This window comes from Xenopus tropicalis, chromosome 7, assembly GCF_000004195.4.
Source record: "Xenopus tropicalis strain Nigerian chromosome 7, UCB_Xtro_10.0, whole genome shotgun sequence".
Classification (NCBI taxonomy): domain Eukaryota; kingdom Metazoa; phylum Chordata; class Amphibia; order Anura; family Pipidae; genus Xenopus; species Xenopus tropicalis.
The window spans coordinates 53,980,390-54,007,168 of NC_030683.2; the positions used below are offsets into that span (position 1 = coordinate 53,980,390).

At 40.8% G+C, this 26,779-nt stretch overlaps 1 protein-coding gene across 23 annotated transcripts in view; it reads left to right on the forward strand.

The window, feature by feature from the left end:
• Window positions 1–26,779, forward strand: part of kcnma1 (potassium calcium-activated channel subfamily M alpha 1) — a 305,326-nt gene that overhangs the window by 58,162 nt on the left and 220,385 nt on the right. For all 23 annotated transcript variants that reach the window (XM_031906033.1, XM_031906034.1, XM_031906039.1 and 20 more), the window contains exon 2: window positions 21,656–21,832. In XM_031906033.1, coding sequence (XP_031761893.1) covers window positions 21,656–21,832 — 177 coding nt within the window. The remainder of the gene's footprint in view (window positions 1–21,655; window positions 21,833–26,779) is intronic.

Below are 26,779 nucleotides of genomic sequence, written 5' to 3' on the forward strand. Positions count from 1 at the left end.
GCTTCACCATGTGCAGTGTAGAATTCCAGAGCACATCACGGATCAGCCAGTGGAGTGCCAAATGATGCTGCTGCTGCATCTATGCCATAGACACACAGATGATGGGGGACCTGAGAAAGTGGCTGCATACCTTATGTGCCCTGACCAGCACATTACCCAATCCAGGGTAGCTCTTCAGAAAGCATTCCACCACAAGAATATGTGTGAAGCAAGGCACATGGGTCAGTTGGCCTAGGTGGAGCAGGTTGTGTCCATTTTCTCACATTACATTTCCTGCTCGAAAGTGGTGGGAAATGAATCACCACTGGACCTGAGCCTAAAAGATGTCCAGGAGTTCAGTCTCAGTATGACAGCATGGTCCACGGACGGCCTTCCTGGCAAAATAATGATGGCTGGGTATCTGCCTGCATTGACCAGCTGATAGGGCAGCAGCTGCACTACCACAGCTTTGCCAGGAAGGCATTGAGCCTTTGCACTTGGGGGGGGGGGGGCAAAGAGCTGCACAGTGGCTGCCTCCAGCTGTGAGCCTCTGAATCTTCTTCCCTTGCTTCAGGGGATAGAGAGTTAGCACCATTTCCCTGAGGAATTGGAGGGGGTGGACAGGAAGCTTTACTGCCCTGCCAATTTGGTGCTGTTCCCACTCCATTCAGTTCATATGGGAAATGTAATCCTGGCTGCCCCCTACGAATTTTCTGCTAGCGGAGTTGGCTCACCACTACCAAATTGTCTTTAGACTGGCACATAAAAAATGTCCACACCGGTGAAGTTTGTGCCACCACCTTGCCTTGGTGGGCTGGGGAGCCAAAGGTTGTTGACCCCCAGCTGTACACCCAGAGTCGATTGACGATGGTGCAGTGCTGCCACTCTACCTGTCCTCCCTAGTCTGCTGCCTCTGCAGGGCTGGCTCTTCATCATCATCATCATCATCATCATCATCATCATCATCATCATCATCATCATCATCAATACACAATTCTCCCTCTGAATTGCTGTTGTAATCCTCCTGAGCCTGCTCCCAAGGTCTGTCCCTGTCATCATAAATATCTTCCTCTAGATCAGACCCTACATATGTGGCACCCTCATCCAGCATGTTGGCCTGCGCCTCAACACCAGCAGCCTGCTGTCCTGCCATTAGGGGACCCTGCAAAACATCTCCTCCCAGTGTCGGACTGGCCCATTTGGACACCGGGAAAAATCCCAGTGGGACCTGGTGCTGCTGGGCCCCATTTACTGCAAATCACTGGTCTCCCTCCTTATTAGCCCCACCACTGGCACACTACTCGCCACCTTTTTGGGCCCCCTACCACCCTTGATGCTTGGTGGGCCCGACATGGCATTCGGAGCTGTCGGTCTACTGGGCCATCCACTGTCTGCATAGTATGGGAAAAATGGCCGTGCGTTTTGTGTGAACTCACAGGCATCTTCCCCATACTCTAAAGGAGAAGGAAAAGCTAATTCACTTGGGGGTGCCAAAATGTTAGGCACCCCCAATGACTTAAATCACTTACCTTGTACCCCGGGCTGGTGCCCCTGTACGGAGAAAACAGCACCAGCTCGGGGTACCTGTAGCGAGCGCTTCATCCTTCCTTCTTCGTTCTGCCGGCAATTTCCCTGGGCCGGCGCATGTGCAGTAGAGTGAGAAGCTGACTTTGTAGTTAAAGTTCGGCTTTTCACTCTACTGCGCATGCGCATGAGAAACAGGAAGAAGGAAGCGCTCGCTGCTACCCCAGGCTGGTGCTGTTCTCTCCTAACAGGGGCACCAGCCCCGGGTTAAAAGGTAAGCGATTTAAAGGGGACCTGTCACCCTAAGAAATAATTTGAAATTCTTTTCTATTGTGTTTGTTAAGCAAAATAAACTTCAATTACAATATATAAGTAATATAAATCTTGTTTCCTTCAGTCCTGGAATAACATAATCACATCAAATAGGCAGGTGCCATTTTGTGGACACTGTTATTAAGGCAAGCTTTGTATCACCCCAAAATTGTGTGTATGTACCAGAATGGGGGACCAGATGCCCAGGCCCCTGCATTGGCTACACAATTAGATGGTTACAATGAGAGGGGGAAAGTGAGAACTGAATTGAAAGTTAAAGTACTTGTCTGCCCATAGAGGCGGGGCAGGCAATATATGATTAACAGCTGGGATTTTAAATGCTGTTATTATGGGTTTGGATGTGTTAATATAAAAATGAATTTGGGTTTCTTGTTTAATTTGAAAATGACTTTTATTATACAGCTTTTTATGTCTGGGTGACAGTTCCACTTTAAGTCACTTGGGGGTGCCTAACATTGTGGCACCCCCAAGTGACTTAGCCTTTCCTTCTCCTTTAATTTCTCTTTCTTTCTTCTGGCCCCCTGCCGCCTGCCAATCACACTGCTGCGCCCCTGCTGACATCCCCTTTATTTTGCTTGCCCCTCCACTGCTCTCCTCATCACCCTGCTGGGCCCCTCCCTGCCCTTTTCCTCACCCTGCAGAGCGTATGACTTGTGCAGTGGGTCAGGTAATGTTTTAGTGGGGTTTATTTGTTTATTGTCCATTTTCTGCAGTGATTTGGCTTGTCTGGGTTTAATATGGTCATTACTAACATGTCTAAGATTATTATTCTCATTGTCCTTTTCTTACAGCCATATTTGGGGTAAATATGATCATTGTCCATTTCTTACTGGCTTGTCTGAGGTCAGTATGCTTATTAGCCATTTTTTACTGGCATGTCTGGGGTTAGCATGTCTGCTAAAGGCAGCTGCAATTATTATGCATTTCTGCAGTGATCTTATTTGCATGTGTCGGTCATTATGCCTACAGGGTGTGGCAAAGAGCCTTAAAATGATGGCAATATGTTATGCACAGTGTATTTTTTGAGGTCTCATGCTTCACTTTTACTTAAGGCCATATTTTGATGAGACAGCTGTGTTGTGCATGTACATTGCAGGGGTGGGGTAGCAGCAGTCGCAGCAGGTTCACTTATGTGTTTGGTGGGCCCCTAGGGTGAGATTCTCTGGTGGGCCCCAGGTACCACAGTCCGATACTGTCTTCTACTGCTACTGGTTGTGCCACAATTTCCTCCTTCTCCAACAGGAATGCACCCCCAACTGCTCCTCAAAAATATCCTGGGTGTTAAGGCCCAAGTCCAACCCAGTATCAAACAATCATAAGGGACAGGGTGTCTCCCAGCACTGAGCTGGCAAGTGTCCTACTTAGACCCAATGCCAAAGCCTGCTGCTGTACAACTTTGCCAGACTAGGCACAGCACATGGGATGGGCTGTTATGAGGTAGCATGCCCATGACCAGCACCACACCCTCTCCTACCCCTTCTGTCTCTCCCACACCCAATATCAAAATCTACAAAAAAAACCCAAAAAATCAGCAGTACTGTGTGCACCCAGAAGGGATGCACATACCAATGCAGACAAATGTAGTCCCAACAAGGACTCTTGGGTCTCATGGTGAGCAGGCAAGCAGAAGAGGGATAGCAGTAAAACTGAAATCTACTGACTCAAACTATTAGCTCAACAAACGCTTACTCTACCTAGTTAAGTCACACAACAGCTCTCCTAAGCTCCTACTATAACCACAACCAACAATGGACTGAGTAATGGCTGCCTCTGCACCTCTTTGTATAGATAGTGGGAGGGCTCAGATCTCATTGGTTGTTGGGGAAGGGAAGGATAAAATGACGTGTGCCTTTTTTCATGCGTGGACAAGGAAAGTCAAAACCTATTAAGCACACTATTCAATAGTACTACTATTGATATGGAAAAACGCTATATTTCTGGCTTGCTTAATGAAAGATTTACAGAGATACACTTACTACATACTACATACTCATACTCTTTTCCTATCTTTAATAGGGATGCCCACTTCCTTTCCCTCACTACTCTCTGTCTCACACACACCAACTCCAACACCTCCCCCCGCCCCACCCTCCGCTCCACATTGCGCTTGCAAAAGGTGGCAGGGCAGCAGGAAAACAGCAGGAAAGGTGTACCGCACCCGCTCCCCTCCAGCACCTGCCGGCATCCTCTTCTTATGCCCCCAGCTCGTCGATGCATCCATTTGTTATAAAGGAGCGCTCCTGCTTGTGCGCATGTGCTTACTAAGGAACTGGTCGTAGTGTCTGTGCAGGAGCGTTGCATTATGGGAATCTTCTCTACCCAGCTCAGCGTTTTTTCTTCCTGTTTGGCTTCTGATTATCTGAACTATTGAAATATGGGGAGACTTAAGGGCACTATTGAGACAACTGAAGGTATGCCTGCATTTTGAGATTAACTCTTTACTAGCCTTTCCTTCTCCTTTAACATGTGTCTTTTTTGACGCATCTTTTTTTTCTGCACGAAACGGTTTTTACTGCAAAACTTCTCGCCGGCGTCAACAGCTAAAATTCACTGTGAAACTGTACAAAGGGAGATTTTTTGCTCATCACTATTAGTGGTACCTGATTCAAACTGCAGATTGTTGAAGATTACATTGTGTGATTACATGCAGCCTTTGTGGAGTCCTATTGGAGCTGGTATTTATACTCTGATACTTTTTTTTTTATGGTTAAGACCAGATGAAAGACAACTACATATAAAACTTGATTATATTCATTCATTTAATTCTGTAGCAGAGGGGTGAGTTCTCCACTGTCACATTATGTTGTGCCAAGGAAAGTTGACTTTGTCTTGTGTTGTGGGCAAAATTCAGAATATTTTTTTTCCAGGGAAGGATGAGCAGTGTTACATAGTTAATTAGTGTTTGTGGCAATATGTACATGCAGGAATGAAAGCATACAAAGCATGTTTTAGATTAAATTCCAGGAAAGAGATGGCAGCATTGTGTTGTTCCTAGTTTTCAAGCATCATATTTATATACTATATTTATTGTATAATATTGTATACAAATATTTTCTATGTTTGTGCTGCTTTTTTCCTATAGTGATGTGTTGTTAATTATCCATGGTAAAAATCTGCAGTGAGTGTAAGACTGCTTTTTTACCTGGATGCATGTAGTTACTTCTATATTACTATGGATTTAGTTGCCTTTCAAACCTGATGGCATATCATTTTATATGATATACACAACGATCTTATTGGAATAATTTAGCCCAGTTACTAAGGAGTTATGTTTGGAGCCATGTTAGGCTGCTGGAAGCAGTCAATTCTATGAATTCTGTTGTAATTTATTCATAGTTAGTAACAATACCCCACACACTATGAAATGAATTCATCAGTGGTTTTGTTAACACCAGGATGAAGTCAAAAGAAACAGTCAGGGTTGGACTAGCCCACTGGCCCTTACCCTGCTGGGCCTTGCAACCTGCCCACAAGCCAGCCGCCCGCAGTTGCTCACAGATTAATTAAAAGGTTATGTTTGTGGGTAGTCTATAATTCCTTCCTTGTGACTGTATAAACCACAGCAGAGAATACATCCTGTGTGCTCAGATTAAATCTGGTCATGCACACTAAGATTTGGTTAGACTGTTTTGCCAGTTTTATACCATAATGCCCAAACATTTGTGCTTGTTTGTCAGGTCAGATCTGTCCAGTTTGAAAATGTTATCTGCTGATTCATTGTCTTGGCAGGTGAATGGTGCATTGGCAGATGAGGAAGTGAAAAGGAGTAACTCTACACTTCCTTGAGTTCCGATTTTAAGGGCTGTTGGCCCAAATGGAATGATGTGGCCATGCCATGGTTTGTGTACCTGTGTATGACCACTTATAGGGCATAGGTCACAAATCATGGAAGACAGGCCAGGTTATGGCCACCTTCAGCTTTAGTGTTCATATGTTGTTTGATTCTATAATTATGTGTCTGTCCCAGTTTCAGAGATCCTCTCTCTCTCATTTGCATTCACGGCATTTTGCATTTGCAGGAAGCTTAGTACATCAGCTAAAGAGTAGTATTGTCTTAATTCTGCGCCACTAGGGTGGCCACCTGTGCCAATTTGTACTGGGGAAAAAAGATTCAAAATAAAGGAAGGCCAGTATTTTTTTAGAGAAAAGGGGGCAACCCTATGTACCACTAGTTACAGGAGGACTATGGTTGTGCAATGATTAAATCAGTCATGGCATATTTCATATGTTAAAAGGAAAAAAAAAATGTTTTGTTTTTTTTTAACAGCAGGGAGCAAGTTTTAAACTGATGCAGACACTTTCTATTTTTAAAAAAGTGAAAGTGCCAGAATCCCTTTAAACAAATTGAATTAGAACTTTAGCATGGTAGCAAAAAAAAAAAAAAAAAGATAATGGATTTATCCATCCACAGATTTAAAAATTCCCTACAGCCTTTCCCAATTAACCAGTTTAATTGCTTCTGTTTATTTCTGTGTCTGTTTTAATTTACTGTTCTGCCTCAAGAGGTAACAGGCCTCATTCCTGCAAGGAAATCGCCCAGTTTCTATAGTTAAAGAGGGTCAAAGGAAAAGTTTAGGCAGTTACTGCACCTGAAATTGCTTTTAGCAATATTAATAATGCAGTATGGAACCAAAGAAACGGAGCAGAATCTCTCAGAAATTTATAGTATAGATTTAATTTGTGTGTTTCTGTGCGTTATTTTTAAGCAATGTGATCTGACCGATATCTTGCAGACTTAGCACGTAAGTATGATGATTGTTGCCCATGATATTAAAATGAAAAAAAAGTAACATATACCTGTATTATTATGGGTATTCATTTAAATGGCAGAAGTAAAATTGCCTTTTTATTTTATTTTATAGAAAGAGGCAGCAGTGACACCCAGTATGCCTGTGTTTTATATACAGCAGGGTTTTCCACTAGAAGGGCATTGTTTTAATTTGCACAACATAAGCAAACAAATGAAAGTTTATTCTTCAAAGACCACTCCACTGGCAATCTGAATATTTAGTAAGCCTGCTCTTTTCAAAGTTCCTCAGGTACTATAAGTGCAATGCGAAGAGATCAGTCCCAGCCCTTAAAGTGAACCATATTTACTAGTAAGACAGCAATATACAGGGTGCATACTGTGCACATTAGATGTGAATTCACTGGATGAGGTTAAAAACACAGAATACATGTAACTTTAACGTATTCAAAAAACTTTAAACTTCCCCAAACTTTTTAACAGGAAGTTAGGCACTTTACCATTGGAGGTCCTCACCATTTCAACTGGCTGTCTATTCTGTGTTAAGAATTATAATATGTAGATTCATTTGCATGTTGCAGTTTGCTTAAATGGTTTTTAATGTATACTATTCTAAATTATAATGCATTGCTTTTGCAATTTTTAATATATTATTTTTTCATATATTATTATTTATTATTAATTATTTATAGCTATGCATAGATAAGGTTGAAAAGTGCAGCTTTCTCCAAGTAAATCCTACCTAACTTGCAACCTAAACATGCAAGAGGGTTTAAAGGTTTCTAGTGAAATTTACCTCAGTGTGTTATGTCAATTTGATATGGATCTTAGATTGTAAGGTACAGTACACTGGGGCAAGGGGTGATGTGAGATTATTAACAATCTTTGTAAAGCGCTGCATGAAATTTCAAGTATTATATTATAATAGAAAGTGATCCTAAGGAATGTGAAAATAACTTCAATTCTGATTCTAGCAGTTAGATTGATCTCTAGATCAATAATTTTAGTAACCATGTATTTTCACTCTTCTTGAAACTTTCTTTTATATCTGCAAGTACAACCACTTCATGGAGGGAATTCAACTTTACAGATCTCTTACTGTAAAAATCCCTTTGCACACCTACTGTCATCCCATCTCTTTTACAATGATCTAGTGGTGAAAAAAGCATCAGAAAGCTCATTATATGGATTGCTTATATATGTGTATATATAGAAATCATTTTTTTTCATAATGAAAGAAATTAACTACTTTTAAAATCCATATTTGCCACATACTATTTACTGTACTGTTGATCCTGACCCTTGAAACTATGTAACAGAAGCCAGCTTCTGGTCTGAGTAACAGATCACAAGAAGTATGCAAGGCATTGTGGAAATGTGAGTCTTGATTAAAGCAAAGCAGACTTCTACTACATCGTTTTAGTAGTCATAACCAAGTAATATATATTAGGAATAAAGCATCACTATCCCTTTGTGTATTAAAGTACACAAGGTTTGCCCATGTGCAGTAACACTTTAAAACCAGCAAGATGTTTGCTTTAACTAGATGACAAGTAAATGCTACCTTCTCATTAGTTATAACAGATTAGAGGTTTGACTTATAGCAAACTTTGCACCATTTCTTAAATATCGGCATTCATCCATTGAGGAATGTGTCAGTACAATAAGTTAATAAGCTTAAACAACAATTAAGATAATATATTACAGAGTCATAGGCCACTGGTTTCCATTGATTCTGGACTTGAGAAGCTGATGGAGTTCAGCAGATGCAGTCATCCATCAAACAGAAAAATCAAGCCTGCCCGATTGACATCTGTCTGATTTTTGGCCAGATATCAGTCGGGGTGGCCTGTCGGAGAGCAGGGCCGGAACTAGGAGTAGGCAGAAGAGGCACCTGCCTAGGGTGCAACAGTGAGGGGGTGCTAGGCAGATACCTCAGTGCCAACCCCTGGTCCAGAATCTCTTACCAGGCCTGGCAGACTTGTGCACCTCGCTCCCTCCTCTTCAGTGTCCCCGTGTGTGCTTGCGTTCGTTCGTGCACATTTGGGGGGTTGGGGAGGGGAAAGCGGTGACGGCGAGGTGGCCAGTCAGATCGCCTAGGGCGCCCGTCCGACTTGGCCCGCCTCTGTTGGAGGGCACCGTCCAGGGGCACAATAGCTGCATCATCAACTTCAGACTTCCAATGTACGGCGACCTTAAATCACACATGATCTTATTATGGCCCTTATCTAGTTGATTTGTAGACAAATTAATTAGAATGAATTAGAATGTGAACAATAATGATTTAGCGTCCAGTGCTATTTAGTGGATTTTTATAATCGTAACAGTTCCTCTTTAAATTAAAGGTGCACAAAGTGCTCATCTGTATTTTACTATAGGAATTTTGGAGCGTTAACAAATTACTGTTCTGCTTTGATGTCTGCAACTACTGTGATTAATTACTGATAGGGTTTGGCTAGAAAAATAAAGAGTATCTTCAACCAACACAGCTGTCTTGGCCTTTGCTCCTCTCCTTTCCTACGGTCCCAGTCGTTTCAAGTGCTTAATAGTAAGGCAGTCATATATGTTCACCCCCTAGTATGCTATATGTCCATTCAGCTTGCAGGTGTTGGGTTGCCTTTAGAGCCAATTTGAATTTTTTTCAAAAATTCACTTGTCCCATTCCTAAGCCCATAGGCAATAAGCAAAGGGGAGCTTATAGGGGAGCCAATAACAGCAGATGTGGGTGATTTGTTGCATAATACATTAAGAAAAACATATGGGCTAAAGCAGTGATCCCCAACCAGTGGCTTGTGAGCAACATTTTGCACTCCAACCCCTTGGGTGATGCTCTCAGTGGCCCTAAAGCCGGTGCTTATTTTTAAATCCCTGGCTTAGAAGCAAGTTTTGGTTGTGTAAAAACAGGTGTACTGCCAAACAGAGCCACCTGTAGGCTGCCAGTCCACATAGGGGCTACCAAATAGCCAATCATAGTCCTTATTTGGCACTCCCAGGGTATGTTGCTCACTCTTTTTACATTTAAATGTGGCTCACGGATAAAAAAGGTTGGGGATCCCTGGGCTAAAGAAATGTATTTGGCTAGCTGCAAATAATGCCTGTTTTGTAATACACAGGTTCTTACAAATCAAAATGCTATATGGTATAGTAGAATAGAAAGAGTATAAGGTAGGGGATTGCTGTGATCTGTTAATCTTGCTGTGATTATACCTGTAAATATGTATGGAGCAGATCAAAAAGAGACCCAGAGCCCTGTTAAGTAATTAGTTAATTAGTATGTTTTTAAGTGTCTTTGCCTAGTCCCCAGTTTTGGGCTTGAATTGCATGGACATTATTCCATTATTTAGGACCTGGTATGCAGCCAGTGGCATAGGAACAGCCTAAATTAGAATATATCACAGCTTTGCACTGTGAATGCTGACAAGTTCAGTGTGATTGCGACTACTTATACTGTTATTGCTTCTGAGCACTGGTTAATTCACTGATATTTGTAAAGTCCCCTTTAGTTTTATGTATTACAGATTTTTACTGAAGAAAAAAAACATTTTTAACATTTTCTGTTAGTACATATAGTTAACTGCTATTACAAGCAAACACAGCTAAACACAGCTAAAATCAGTTTTACTTTTTTGGAAGTGTCCTGGATTTATACAAAGGTTTGGGGCTGGCTTGGGCATAACTGTGCAGATCAGGGACAAAACTGATGGGGGTGGATTGGGAGAATGTCATAAATCTTCCAAGGAAATTTTTTTTCTTTTTTAAGATTGAAAAAACCATTGCAACTTGTATGTTTAATGTTGTTACAAGTATGAAAAGAAATCAGTGGAACAACGTGAATAAATTGTCATTGAGTGTTGTAGCTGTTGCTTGTGAAACAAAGAGATTTTGTCAGTGTCACTTACAGGTTTGACCATGGTGTTAATATGGTCAGAGAAGACAAGGGAAAAGTAAAAAAATGAACCCCAGGCAATGTACTGAGTAGGCTGATAATTATATTAATGTAAAAACACTGAAGTTTAATAGCTTTGTGCTTTGTCCTTATTATATCATTTCAATGTTTAATTTGTAAGTAAAAGCCATATAGAATGACATGTTACTATTAATGGATAGATGATACAAATCTTTTAGGTATATTTATCTTGTTGTAAACATTAGAACTGAAAACTGGGGAAGGAATGCTAGCAAATATTTATTTGTCTGATCCTGTTCTTCAGTCATACATTCTTGTTGTATCGGTGGTTTGGCTTCCCTCTGCTTTTCTTGTTTGCTTTGCTTTTCCTGAAAAATGGCCACAGGATGTTATGTAGAATTTCTTCTAATTTCTAATTTATATGTTGTCTTCTAAAACAGGGATGCAGGTAATCCAGAATTCTCTTTCCAGTTTTTCTGCATCCCAGTACTTTTTGCAAGACTGAAATTATTCAGCTGATCTGAATGGTACTTGAAGGTGATGACGCATGTGGACATTAGTCGCCTCCAATAAATCTCCTCTACCGTGGATGACTAATCTGATAAAAATGTTTTCCCACCAGAAATAATGTAAATTGTTGGCAATAAAACACATTGCTTTGGTTTTCCAAAGTAGTCCGAATTTGCTTTGTAAGGAAATTAATAGAGAGAATGAATCATTTATGTAGGATTTTGACACATTCTGTTAAATATGAACCCTGGGTGATAGCTGGATAGGCCTCACTCTATAGTTAGGCACAGCTCTATTCAATAAGGGCCGCCAGGGGGAGGTACATATGTGTCCCTGTCCCACCCCTACCCTTCACCTAACTTGCACAGCATTCAGACATGAAAGTTAGGGAGTGGCAGGAGACGCAGGCCACAATGGGGCTCGCCTGTGCCTCCTGATCCTGTCTGCTGCTTTTTGTGCCAGATTTAATCTGACATAAGAAACAGAGTGCAGCTTTCCATGGAGCACAAGCGCTTGTTAGATGAGTAGTAAAGGGTGCATAGTGGTCTAGCACATGCACCATGAGGTAATGTAAATGACCCATTAAATCTGTTTAATAATAACATAAAGTAGTGTAGGTAAAAAATTCAACAAAAATGTGATCCTTGAGTTGACAAATATTTTCAGACAGTCAGTTTGGACATGTATGACTAGCATGAATGTTATTGTTTCAGACAAACATGAATATTATGTGAAAGTCTACATGGAATCTGTACAAGTATGGGACCTGTTATTCATAATGCTCGGGACCTGGGGCTTTCCAAATAATTGTAATTCGGATTTCCTACCTTAAGTCTACTTAAAAAATGATTTATACAGTAATTTAATCCAATAGAATTGTTTTGGCTCCAATAAGGATTAATTATATCTTATTTGTGATCAAGTACAAGTTACTGTTTTATTATTACAGAGAAAAAGGAAACCATTTTTAAAAATGTGAATTATTTGATTAAAATGGAGTCTATGGGAGATGGCTTTTCCGTAATCCAGAACTTTGTGGATAATAGGTTTCCGGATAATGGGTCCGATACCTGTATATTCAACCTTTTGTTTTGGATATTTGTGTACAAAGTGGCTCCTGACATTGTAGGTTTGTTTATCTGTTAGGGATGTTACATTGTTCGCTACACTTTACTAATACACAGTATGTTACATCAAAATCTTAGGCAAATGCTTAAAAACTTTTAGTGAAGTACAGGTATGAGATCCCTTATCCAGAAACCCGTTATCCAGTAAGTTCCGAATTACAGAAGGGCCATCTCCCATAGACTCCATTATAAGCAAATAATTCTATTTTTTAAACATGATTTCCTTTTTCTCTGTAATAATAAAACAGTACTATTATGCTAAGATATAATTAATTCTTATTCGAGGCAAAACAAGCCTATTGGGTTTATTCAATATTTAAATGATTTTTAGCAGACTTAAGTTATGGAGATTCAAATAACGGAAAGATTCCTTATTTGGAAAACCCCAGGTCCCGAGCATTCTTGATAACAGGTCCGATACCTGTACTGTATAATTTAAAAGAGAAGGAAAGGCTAGTAAAGAGTTAATCTCTAGCTGCAGGCATACCTTCAGTTGTCTCAACAGTGCCCTTAAGTCTCCCCATATTTCACCTGTTCAGAAGATCAGAAGCCAAACAGGAAGAAAAAACGCTGACCTGTGTAAAGAAAGTTCCCATAATGCCTCACTCCTGCACAGACACCCAGACCAAGTGAGCATGCTCAGTTAGTAAGACTGTGAGTCAGCTTCCTGCTGATTGGCTCAGATCCACATTCCTAAGGGGGGGGGAGCAGGAAAGAGCAGAGAACAGAAAGCTGCGTGTCTGTGGCACAGGAATTACAGACACAGGAAATCTTTTTTCAGAGAAGTCGGTGCAGCGTTTCTGTGAGTGCTTATGGCTGTATTTACATAGACCTCTCAAATAAAGCTTACTTAGTTTTTACCTTTCTTTCTCCTTTAAAGCTACCATTTATAAATTAAGGATAACAAAAATCTAGAACCTTATAGAAGTATCATAATAAATAAGCATATGAATACTGTGTAAATTTTATCCTTAAAAGATTTCTTTTATCCTTGTGTTACAAAGATGGAGCATATTACAAGTCATCTTGAAGTTCTGTGACCTGTATAAAAGCACTCTGCCTATGGTATTGTGCCTATGGTATGGTCAAGAAACTCCTCGGTGACTTAAAATACTATATAATATATACAAGTCTTCAAGGCATTGCATGACTGTAATTAAAGGGGACAACTGGCTTGTTTATACAAGTCACAGAACATCTATGTTATTTCTGATACCTTATTTCTGATTACACTATATATATATATATATATATATATGTGTAATATTTACAAATGTAAAACATGATTTTGAATTAATTTTACTCTTTGCTGCAAAGTCCTTTATATTTTCTACTTACCATTTAGCTTGTCTTTTTTACATGCTTTATTGGCCTCTTTGTACCTACTAAAAGCTTCCGCTGTCCTGGTTAACTTGAATGCCTTAAATACATATTTTTTCTTACCAACCTCAATACTAACCCTTATATAAACCATGAAGGTTTTGCTTTCCGACATGTATATTTGTTAAGCAGCAGTTTAAAAATATTCTTACACATAGTTACATAGGGTAATAAGACCAGAGCCCATCAAGTTCAACCCTTTCAAGTAAGCCCAGCACACACAAACATACCAATCTATACACTAACATACATAAACTATATATACAAACATTAATACTAACTGTAGATATTAGTATCACAATAGCCTTGGATACTATGCTTGTTCAAGAACTCATCCAGGCCCCTCTTAAAGGAGAAGGAAAGGCAAAGTCAAAATGTTAGGCACCCCCAAGTGACTTGAATCGCATACCTTTTCCCCCGGGCTGGTGCCCCTGTTCAGAGAGAACAGCACCAGCCCAGGGTACCTGCAGCGCTTCCTCCTTCCGTCTTCACGAGCGCGCATGCGTAGTAGAGTGAAAAGCCGACCTTTTAACAGAGAAGTCGGCTTTTCACTGTACTGCGCATGCGCCTATTGTGTAGTCGCAGCAAAACAAAGCGAAGGAGGAAGCGCATCCCTACAGGTACCCCGGGCTGGTGCTGTTTTCTCCTAACAGGGGCACCAGCCTGGGGCACAAGGTAAGCGATTAAAGTCACTTGGGGGTGGCTAACATTTTAGCACCCCCAAGTGACTTAGCCTTTCCTTCTCCTTTAAAGGCATTAACAGAATCTTCCATGTCAACATCACTAGGAAAGGCATTCCACAACCTCACTGCCCTCACCGTGAAAAACCACCTACGCTGCTTCCTTCCTCTTATCTAAAGGGGTGACCTCTGGTGTGCTTTTTTATGGGAAAAAAACATCCTCTACCTGCCTATAATCCCCTCTAATGTACTTGTACAGAGTAGTCATGTCCCCTCGCAAATGCCTTTTTTCCAGAGAGAACAACCCCAGCCTTGACAGTCTAACCTCATAGCTTAAATCTTCCATCCCTTTACCAGTTTAGTTGCAGTCTTGGCACTCTCTCCAGCTCTTTAATATCCTTTTTAAGGACTGGAGCCCAAAATTGCACAGCATACTCAAGGTGAGGCCTTACCAGGGACCTATAAAGAGGCAAAATGATGTTTTCATCCCTTGAGTCAATGCCCTTTTTTAATACAAGACACTTTATTTGCTTTATTAGCCACAGAATGACACTGCCTGGAATTATACAACTTATTATCTACAAAAACCCCCAGATCTTTCTCCATTAAGGATACCCCCAACACACTACCATTTAGTAGATAGCTCACGTTTATATTATTTCTACGAAAGTGCATAACTTTGCACTTGTCCACATTGAACCTCATTTTCCAGTTTGATGCCCAGTTTTCCAATTTTGTCAACTCGCTCTGCAAAGTGGCAGCATCTTGCATGCATCTTATAGTTTTGCACAATTTAGTGTCATCAGCAAAAATAGAAACAGTACTTTCTATGCCCACCTCTAGGTCATTAATAAACAAGTTAAAACGCAAAGGACCATGGACAGACCCCCTTTGGTACTCCAATAACCACACTGGTCCAATTGGAAAATGTTCCATTTACCACCACTCTTTGTAATCTATCCTTCAGCCAGTTCTCTATCCAGTTACAAATATTATGTTCTATGCCAATATGTCTCAATTTTATCATTAACTTTCTGTGAGGTACTGTATCAAACACTTTAGCAAAGTCCAAGTAGATGACATCAACTGCCATTCCAGCATTGAGGTTCCTGCTCACCTCCTCATAAAAGGCGACTATATTAGTCTGGCAAGATCAGTTACGCATAAAACTATGCTGGCACAAACTTATAGTATTGTGAACTGCAATGTATTCAAGTACCCTATCCCTTCTAAGTTTAACCATTTGAAAAATCAAACAATAAGAAAGGCAGGCACTCCGGAGGTCCAAAATAGTAGAATAGAAGCTCATAGTTGAAGTCTTGAACCTATGATTAAGTACCCCAAATGGTACGAAACGCGTAAGGCTTCATTTATAGCATTTATGTATATTAAAATAAAGTACTTGTGATTTTACTTCAATTATGAGCTTCTATTTTACTATTTTGGACCTCCGGAGTGCCTGCCTTTCCTATTGTTTGGTTTCCTATATGGCTTCCCTATGCTGAGAGTCTGGGGCATAAGCACCCGGACCAAACCTCTGATCGGGTAAGCTGGATCTCTACTAGCAACCTTAGATTTATATTCTTTTTTGAGTTTATATTTCCATTTGAAAAATCACCAAGGTGTTATATGCATATATATATATATATATATATATGCGGTGAGTTTTAATATACAGGGATTGGACCCCTTATCTGGAAACCCATTATCCAGAAAGTTCCGAATTACGGTAAGGCCATCTCCCATAGACTCCATTTTAGTCAAATAATTCACATTTTTAAAAATGGTTTTCTTTTTCTCTGTTATAATAAAACAATAATTTGTACTTGTAACTAAGATATAATCAATCCTTATTGGAGCCAAAACAACCCTATTGGGTTTAATTACTGTTTAAATATTTTTTTGGTAGGAGATCCGAATTACAGAAAGACTCCTTATCCAAAAAACCCCAGGTCCCATGTATTCTGGATAATGGGTCCTATACCTGTACTTGCACTTTTTATAAAGACGGCATTACTGAGCTCTTTGGTTGTTGCATTTTTTTTTTAAATATCACTATTTTAGAAATATATGTTAAATTGTATTAATCATACCCCCCAACCGTCCCGCTTTTTGCGGGACTGTCCCGGATTTAATAGCGCATCCCGCTGTCCCGGATAGTTTAAGGAATGTCCCGCATTTCCGGGACAGCGGGATGCGCTGACTTGTTCTTGTGCGGCTCTGCTTCGTTTTTGGCTGCGACAGGCCCTTTTATAAGGTTGCGCCTGACGTCACACGTACGCACCAGGCGCAACCTTATAAAAGGGTCTGTCACCGCCTCAGAAGAAGCAGAGCCGGAGCGGCGGCGGTGGTGGTGGTCAGTCAACGGAGGCTATTGTCAACGGAGGCTACTGTCAACGGAGGCTACTGTCAACGGGGGCTACTGTCAACGGGGGGCAATTGGGGGCTCTGTGTATAGGGGCTACTGTCAACGGGGGCAATTGGGGGCTCTGTGTATGGGGGCTACTGTCAACGGGGCAATTGGGGGCACTGTGTATGGGGGCTACTGTCAATGGGGGCAATTGGGGGCTCTGTGTATGGGGACAATTGGGGGCACTGTGTATGGGGGCTACTGTCAATGGGGGCAATTGGGGGCTCTGTCTATGGGGGCTACTGTCAATGGGGGCAATTGGGGGCTCTGTCTATGGGGGCACTGTGTATGGGGGCTACTGTCAACGGGAAATTGGGGGCTCTGTCTATGGGGGCTACTGTCAATGGGGCAATTGGGGGCTCTGTCTATGGGGGCACTGTGTATGGGGGCACTGTGTATGGGGGTTACTGTCAACGGGGGCAATTGGGGGCACTGTGTATGGGGGCTACTTTCTATAGGGGCAATTGGGGGCACTTTATATGGGGGCACTGTGTATGGGGGCTACTGTCTGTGGGGCAATTGGGGGCACTGATATGGGGTCAATTGGGGGCACTGTGGGGGGGTAAAACTGGTACATAGTTTTTCCTTAGCTAGTACAGTATGAAGGTATAACACATTTTGCGTCTGATCCTACCATTTGAACTATTTGAACTATTTTTTGGAAAAAATGGGGTGTGGCAATTAGGGTGTGGCTACAAAAGTGGGTGTGGCCAAAAATTTGCCGCGCTACACGCACTAAATCTTTTTGTCCCTCTTTTTATTTTTCAAATGTTGGGAGGTATGTATTAATGACTCTATTATAACAATAAAAATATAATGTGCCAACTTTCTGCAGATGCATCCACAGAGGGTTTCCCATTGAAATGAATAGGAAGGGGATAGTGGTAGATGATAGCAGTGAGCAGTGCTAAGCAGTGGCTTAACTTTGTGGGCATCGCCAAGACTATAGAGAGTGACATTAGCTTTTATGTTTTTTTTACCAACTGTTTGTAAACAAGTTTACTAGACTTGAGGGGTTTCCTCCCATACACGTGACTGAACTACAGTAAGTCCAATGAAGTGAATAATTTTGGTCTAGATTTCAGAGTAACTGGAGTATGCTTTCATAAATAGTGCCCCAGAGCCTCTGTATGGGATTTGTAAAATGCTGTTTGTTCCCTAAGGAACAAATCACATAGGAACTGAGACTAAATTGCTTTACAGAGAAGGAAGCTTATTCATTCAGTGCACTGAGCATAGAATACATCCACATTCTGTATCACAAGAATTCTTGTTACATTTGTAATAGATTACTATAAGCATACTATACTATACTATACTATACTATAATTCCGTTTTGACAATGTGCCCCACAAATATTTTTTTGTGCGCACATTTTAAACTTGTGTGCATGCCCTTTGAACTTGTGTTTACATTTTTAAAAACAATGCGCTTAGGTCAGAATAAATACAAAATGTTGTGTTTTTGCACAAAATTCTTTATGCACACCACAATTTTTTATTTGTGCTGGCCTCAAAATTTGTGTGCTAGTGCACAAGCACATAGCTTAGAGGGAACATTGACTCACACTATATCATTGCATATTTGTAAATCATTCTAATAGTTATAAATATGATTGGTCAGAAAATTATAAGATAATAATTTTTACCAGATCAAATTACATTTCTGACTAGCCAAAATCTATCTTCTCCTTTTTCTTATAAAACATTATGGGCCCGATTCACTAAAGTCCGAAATAAGGAGTGCTATTTATAGCATGCGTTAAAAATCTTATCACTTCTTATTTTTCGCTCGATTCACTAAAAGGACACTTGTCATAATTAAGAAGCGATGTTCTTGGCGTTATTTATCTTACGATGACACATTTTAATGAAAAAAACTATGCGATAAGCGTTATAGGGGCCGATTCACTAAAGGTCAATAACGCTTATCGCATAGTTTTTTTCATTAAAAAGCATGCGATAATTAAGTACCGATTCATCAAAGTCATTTCGCATGTGTTAATCCGCATATCGCATGCACAAAAAAACGCATTGCGTTAATTAGCGAATAGAAATAGTACTAACGCATGATTCACAAACACATATGAAGCGTTAAACGTGCAAAATATCGTGTTAATCTGTGTGAATATTAACCCTACTTGGGGCAGGCGGTACTTAAAGAAAATTGCGGTTCATGAGCTATTGGCAACACAACATGGAGTTTGCAGTCGTATTTTTTCAAGTATATGTTGGCCCTAGAGTGATGCATCCTCCAGTTTTCAGGGAAATGGTGGTTTTCAGAAAGTAATGGTTACGTACGTAATATATTGCGCTCTGCGTAAAATATCGCGCGCTGCGTAATATCTTGTGCGCTGCGTAATATATTGCTTGAAAATATGTCATCGTAAGATAAATAACGGCAAGAACATCGCTGTCCTTTTAGTGAATCAAGTGAAAAATAAGAAGTGATAAGATTTTTAACGCATGCTATAAATAGCACTCCTTATTTCGGACTTTAGTGAATCGGGCCCTATAACTGCAGAATGTTTTTATTCTTCAAGTTCCTCTATCTGAGCTTTTCTGGACTCTGGACTTTTCTGGACTTTTGATTAACTGTGCACTTATAACTTACTGGTTCTAACAACATTTATAACAAAGGGGGCAGGTATCAGTTATGAGAAAAGGCTAAATTGGGATTGTGTATGCTAAAGAAGAGGCACTTAAGGGGGAATATGATAATAAACTCTTGAATGCCATGTTAACCAGTAGATTCTTCCAGCAAACACAACGTCATCTGTTCAGATTAGGACAAAGCTCCATGTTAGGCTGTTGTCCTTCGCAGAGATTAATTGCCTGTGATAGATCTCTGCTACTTTGGGCGACTAATCTCTTCCACCAATTCTCTTTGTTGCCGGTGGAAAGGCCTACGCATTGTTTTGCTTTTTCGAAGATGCGCAAAATTTCCTCCTGCAGGCAGCTTCATGCAACTTCAGAAAACCAAAGCACCTATGCATCATTTCGGTTTTCTTAGGATGCACAAAGTTTCCTCCTGCAGGCAATCTACCGGTGATTCCCTTTGTTACGGGTGGAAAGGCATTTAGAGAGTCACAGCAGTAACAGAGATCTATCACTGGCGACATTTTTTTTTTTTTACAGTGAAGACTGAAGCTGTTGAATTCTCTCCCTGGGACTAGCGTATCGGCAGATTTAAAAGATAGTTGCAAAAAAAGTGTTGGATGCCTTTTTAGAAAGCCCTCTTGGGAGTTAATTTCTGTTGAAACTGACCTGCGTGCGCATGTTTATACAAACATGAACACAGAGGTGTGTTTCAACAGAAACTGCATATGTCTGTACATGACATGAATATTAAATTGTAAGATGGAACAGAAACTGATGTGAATGAGGATCAGTCTTTCTAAATACCCTGCAAAATATGTTGTTACTTTTAAAATAATCATTAATAATAATTAAAGGGATATTTACCAATTAAAACATTATACAACTGAAATCAGCAACATTCAGCTCTGCAGAGCAACAGCTAAGCAACTGAGCAGTTGGATATGGAATGATAGGCATCCTATCCTATTTTTTATAGCACTGAAAAAATTATTTGATTTGATGTCTGTGAATGTTTCTGTACCTAGTTCTTAGCATCGGCAAAAATGTATTTCACTGCTGTGAAAAAATAAGATGAGTAAATTAGGTTCTGCTTTATTCATGAGTTGAGTTGTTGGGATATTATTGAGCTCATTAATTATGAGCCCTGTAGGATTTCTAGCAACATACAGTGGTGTAACTAGATGTTACCGGGCCCCACAGCAAATTCAGTTTTGTACATTCTTGAGTAATACAATATTAGTACAGTAAGTACAGTGTGGTAAACCATATCCATACCTCCCAACTGTCCCAATTTTCACAGGACAGTCCCTCTTTTGACAGCTCAACCCGCAGTCCCGGATTCTTACTGAAAAGTCCCTCATTTCCCTTTGATCTCCTGCACTGAAGCTAAAAAAGATACAAATTTAATTAAAAGTAGCTTTTTGCAGAGAGCCCAGAAATCTTAAAGAAGAAGTAAAGGCTAAGTCACTTGGGGGTACCCCTGTTAGGAGAAAACAGCACCAGCCCGGGGTACCTGGAGCGATGCGCTTCCTCCTTCCGCCTGCATTTCGCTAAGACTAACACAATAGGCGCATGCGCAGTAGAGTGAAAAGCCGACTTCTCTGTTAAAGTTCGGCTTTTCACTCTACTGCGCATGCGCGCGCGAGCGATACAGGGAGGAGGAAGCGCTGCAGGTATCCCGGGCTGGTGCTGTTCTCTCCGTACAGGGGCACCAGCCCAGGGTAAAAGGTATGCGATTCAAGTCACTTGGAGGTGCCTAACATTTTGGCACCCCCAAGTGACTTTGCCTTTCCTTCTCCTTTAACGATGTCACCTGCACTTAGAAACATTGTTTCTCGCTTTTAATTAAATAAGTGGGCTTTTGGCCCAGAAAGGTAAAAAGCCCCACCTGCACTGAGATACAATTGTAACTAATAAGCTAAACAGGTCTCTTGGGGGAACTGAGACTCGCAGCTTAAAGGGCAATTTCACCTATTTAGCATAACTGTAATAACACATAAAACAGGACCCCAAAACCCCCAGAAATGTGTTCAAACTTTAAATAACCTGCCAAATGTAGTAAAATGGGAGTGGTATTTAGGGGGTGTGGTCGCTAAAATGGGCATGGTCACAAAATTTGCCACGCTACATGTAGCATTTATTTTTGTCCCTCTTTCCATTTTCAGAATGTTGGGAGGTATGCATGTCACCTAGCCAGACTTTTGCATTTATAAATACAAAAATTAGACTGATCAAATTGAATTATTTATGGCTTGACGTGAGTTACTAGACTGGTGCATATTAGTATGTTAATTCCTTAGGTTTAATTCGTTAGCCCAGGCTAATTCCTTAGGTATGGATTTAGAAGAAATTTGTTTATGCTTTTGGTAGAAGAGTTCAGCAATGATGATTTTAGCTACAACATTGGAAGTTTTACTAAACACTAGCTTTTTCCAATAATCCACTTTCTCTATTATAGGATGCACAGAAAGTTGTAAATGCAGCAAGCAGCCAGGTCACGGATGGGGACTACAAGCAAACTGATGATAAAGAAGAAACAGCAGCACCAGGAGTGGTAGAAGTTGGCTGGATGACATCAGTTAAAGACTGGGCAGGGGTTATGATTTCTGCCCAGACCCTGACAGGTCGAGTGTTGGTAGGTTTCAGCCTCATGTTCTTTCTTTATTAATTGCACGGGATATGAAAACACTTTGGAGACAATTGATTTTTCTTGTATATGAACATTTTCCTGACAGCCCTTATGTGTTTTTTTAATTTTTTTATTGGTAAAAAGTGCAAGTATATGTTAGCCATTCTCCAAATTTAAGTGGTTCAACTATAGGATCTTAATTAAATGAAATGAAATAAATGGTCATTGTTTCTGAAATGTTACTGGTGCCTTGCATAACATGACAAGGGCAATGGACGCTGAAGGTAAAGTTATACATCCACCATATCAGCAATCCCTTGGGCTGGAAAGTTTCTGGCCTATGTGGTAGGGGGCTAATAATGGAAGCCTGTTTTGACTACTCCCCTATTTAAAACTACACCCGCTTCAAACCACTCCCATGTTATCTCAAGAGCTTTTAAGGCCATGCCCACATTAATGGCGGTAGCACACCAAAGAAAAATAAATAATTGGTGCTCTTTGCAGGGATATCACCCTTCATTCATATGCGAAAAAAAGTTAATTGTGTCATATTAAGCCACACCCTTAAATCCATATGCCTCCTCCTCCCCTGTGGATAGCACAGCAACCCCCAGCACATAATTACACACCTTAGGGACCCATTAACAACTATTTTCAAACTCCCAGAACAACATCCCCACAAGGTTTACTTCCCACAGGCCGAGTATGACACAGGTAGGGTAGGGCAGGCAGAGGATGGCACACACAGGCAGCATAGGGTAGGCAGAGTGTGGCACACAGGTAGCATAGGGCAGGCAGAGTATGTCACACGCAGGCAGCTTAGAGCAGGCAAAGTATGGCACACACAGGCAGCATATGGCAGGCAGAGTATGGCACAGACAGGCAGCATAGGGCAGGCAGAGTTTGGCTCACACTGGCAGCATAGGGCAAGCATAATTTGTCACACACAGGCAGCATAGGTCAGGCTGAGTTTGTCACAGTAGCATAGTGCAGGCAGAGTATGGCACACAGAGGCAGCATAGGGTAGGCACACTATGGCTCACACAGGCAGCTTAGGGCAAGCAAAGTATGACACACAGAGGCAGCATAGGGTAGGAATACTATGGCACACACAGGCAGCTTAGGGCAGGCAGAGTTTGTCACACGCAGGCAGCATAGGTGGAAGCAAAGGCAGGAAAGCGCTGGAACACTGGAAGCAGAGACATTAGAAAACACATTGTTTCCACATGTCTGCTGCTGCCTAGAGGCAATAGTACCCCAGGGCCTGCTTGCTTTTAGCTGATATCATTGGCTTAAGGGCAGAGAAGTACTGCAGAACTTAGAATCTATCCTCTGGCACCTAAAACACAAAAAGTAGTTTCTAAAGTGCTGAAGCGTAAACAGCCGAGAAGCTCAATCTGTTTGATTAAGATAGCAGTTGCAATTTTAGCTTTGCCTGATGTCACTTCCCTGTTTGCATGCTGCTGCCTGGAAGCTATCAACCCAGATTACAGTAGGGAGGGGAGGAGGAGAGAGGAAAGCTGATGCCTGTGCCCTGGAGGTTTGATCTGAGAGAAGGAAGCCTGATACCAGAGCCTATGTGTAAAGAGTAGAAGCAAGGGAATGCAGTATTTCTTTTCACAGAGGACTCAGGGAAGCACTGCTGTAAGAGTTTATGGCTGTATTTACACAGACCTTTCCTTCTCTTTTAAAGGATGTTTTAGATAGATAGAACAAGCAAAGAACAAAAGGCCACTCATTTAGAATTGAAGAAAAGAAAGTTCATTTGAAGCAATGCTAATAATACTTCATGGAAAGGGCCTTTAAGAGGGTATTGCATGCCTTTATGGACTGGCAAAATATCCAGAGCTATAGAATATTTGCAGTCGTGTTTTTAAATGAAAAAACTTGCACACAAGTGAGAATAACAGTGTTCCATTCATTTTCAATGAGGCTAACAATCTGAAATGTTTTATTAAACTGAAAAAATACTTGAGATTTAAGAAAATAATCAGGTATATATTTGCAGGTTTTTTGCAGCATTTTTTCTCCAATCAAACAAACAAAACAAAAAATTTTGAACAGGTGTACAGGGTTTCTTCTAAACAGCAAGATCTGGTCTTGTGTATTTAATATATACAATCCACTAATTTTAGAGGTATAATAGTAGGGAACTTTGGGGTTTGCTTGCTTCTATAGGGATTTGGACATGCTGTTTTGTGCACAACAGTGAGTGTTTTGTTCATATAAAGAACCCTGCTGGTGCCTGGCAGAGTACCTTTATGCCTAAATATATTCACAAAGACTTCAACACATACAGAAAGCAACCCTTTGCTTTTAAATGTCAACAGAGCTCCAGACTTCATAAGTGTAGCAATTATTGCACAAGGGGAGGATATATCCTTCCTAACAACTTGTTATATAGGACCTTTGTGATGCACATGCGTTTAAACTACAAGAGTAGGGCAGTACCAAGAATACATCAATTAATTTAAAACTCTGAGAAGTTTATACTCTTCAGATACCATTTCTCTGTAGAACACAGACCTGCATAGTGTATTTTATACCCCCAAGTTTCCTTTTTAAATAATACTGTTTAAATTTTATAGTTTATTAAAATATTCACAGCTTTTGAAAAGCAGTTGGGTTGAAATGTAATGGTCCTTAAATGTCAGATGCCAATAATCTATTAGAAATGCAGTTTTCTGTCCAAAACATAGCAATTGCAAATTTAAAGGGCACCGATCACCCTTATATTGTTTCCCCCACCATAGGTGCAGGCTAACAGAACCTGCACTTCAGTTGGGGAAAACAATATATTTCAAAAAGAAAAAAATCTGCCTGCCACCACTGGGCTATCCGTACTGGGAGGGAGCTTCCAGTGTGGGGCGGCCATGTTGGTTGGCGCACATGGGCATAATAAGCGATCTCCCCCACTCCATTACTATGCGCATGTGCCGGACATAGGAAGTTTTACATTTAACCACTCCTATGTCACAAACATGCACATAATGAGCGAGTTTTGGCACCAAAACTGGCCCAACATGGCTGCATGCACCAGGGGCTCTCTCCCAAATGCAGATAGCCCAGCACTGGCAGGGGCAGTTTTTAAAAAAAAAACTATTGTCTCCCAGTACCTCTGGTGCTGAAAACAATATAGGGGTGCCCTTTAAGGAGTTTTTTCATTTTTTATTTTTAATAAAATGTAATATAAACATATTCTCCATCTGGTGCATCACCAAAATCCCCAGATCCACACTGGTGTCACTATGATGGTATCATGATATTATGGTGTTATATTCTTGATTCCCAATCCAGACTAGAATTTGCCAATACTTTTTACTGGTTTGATTTTCATGGTGTGTATCTGTGTTCTCAAGCTCTCTGAGAGAACCCTCAACAATCATTTCAACTCCATATCAAGCACTGATAGATGAGATGATTTCTTATTCACATATAATTGTTTAGAAGTTTTAAAACACTTTCCCTGCCACCCGATTTGGCGCTTCTGGTACTTTTATTGCCAGTTTTTGAACATTCTGCACTCTTTCACTTTAGAGACCTTTCCTTGGGGAAGTTTTAGAGGCAGACTTACTAAAACTAGAATTTTTCTGGCTTTGAAACTTGAGTTGGTATTTTTTCAAATAAAACACAATCATCATTTATTAAATGTCATGATAATATTGGTAGGGTTAAAAGAAAATATTGAGTTTATTGTCCAAAAATCGCGATTTACTTCCCCTTGAAAATGTGTGAAATAGTAAACCATGATGGGATTAACTTCCCCTTGAAAATATGTGGAATAGAAAACAATGATGGAATGAACTTCCCCTTGAAAGTGTGTGAAATAGAAAACAATAATGCATTTAACTTCCCCTTAAAAATGTGTCAAGGACAGGCTGCCATTGACTATACTATTTCTCTACTATGATAAGCCTCCATAGAAGGGTTCTTGGCATCTTAAAGGAACAGTAACACTAAAAAATGAAAAGTGTATAAAAGTAATTGCAATATAATTGCCCTGCACTGGTACAACTGGCGTGTTTGCCTCAGATACACTACTATGGTTTATATCAGCGTTTTTCAACCACTAGTGTGCCGCGAGATGCTGACTGGTGTGCCGTAGGCAGGGCCGCAATTTTTACTTTCAAAGGGGGCCCGGCGATGCTACAGTTTTTCTTAGTAGCTCGGGCCCCCTTTAATAAAATCCGGGCCCTGTCATTGGTTGCGCCCCGTGTGTACGGGTGACGTCAGTACGCACGGGGCGCAACGTTATAAAAGGGCCTGTGTGCGGTCGCGTGTAGGCAGAAGTGAAGAGGCGGCGTGCCTGAGGGATACGAAGATGCTGCTGAAGCCACCGGAGAAGCCGCCGAAGAGCAGAAGTAAAATGCTGCTGGGCACCAATGTATTAGGGGGGGCCATGTGGCACACTGACTTATGGGGGCACTGCTGCTGGGCACCAATGTACTAGGGGGGCACTGCTCTTGGCACCAATGTACTAGGGGGGCACTGCTGCTGGGCACAGAGTTAAATTTTTTAACATTTTCTAATGGTGGTGTGCCTCGTGATTTTTTTCATGAAACAAGTGTGCCTTTGCCCAAAAAAGGTTGAAAAACACTGGTTTATATAAACAAAGCTGCTGTGTATCCACAGGGGCAGCCATCGAAGCTGGAAAAAAGGAGAAAAGGCACAGGTTACTTAGAAGATAACAGATAAAGACCCATTATATGCTACAGAGCTTATCTATTGTCTGCTATGTAACCTGTGGGATTTCTCCTTTTTTCCAGCTGGAATGGCTGCTCCCACGGCTACACAGCAGCTTATTTATATAAACTATAGTAGTGAATCTGTAGCAAACACACCAGTTTTACCAGTGCAGGGCAACTGCATTATATTTTAATTACTTTAAAACACTTTAATTTTTTGGTGTTACTGTTCCTTTAAACCTGGCATACTTTTTGTCAGTCTAAAAAA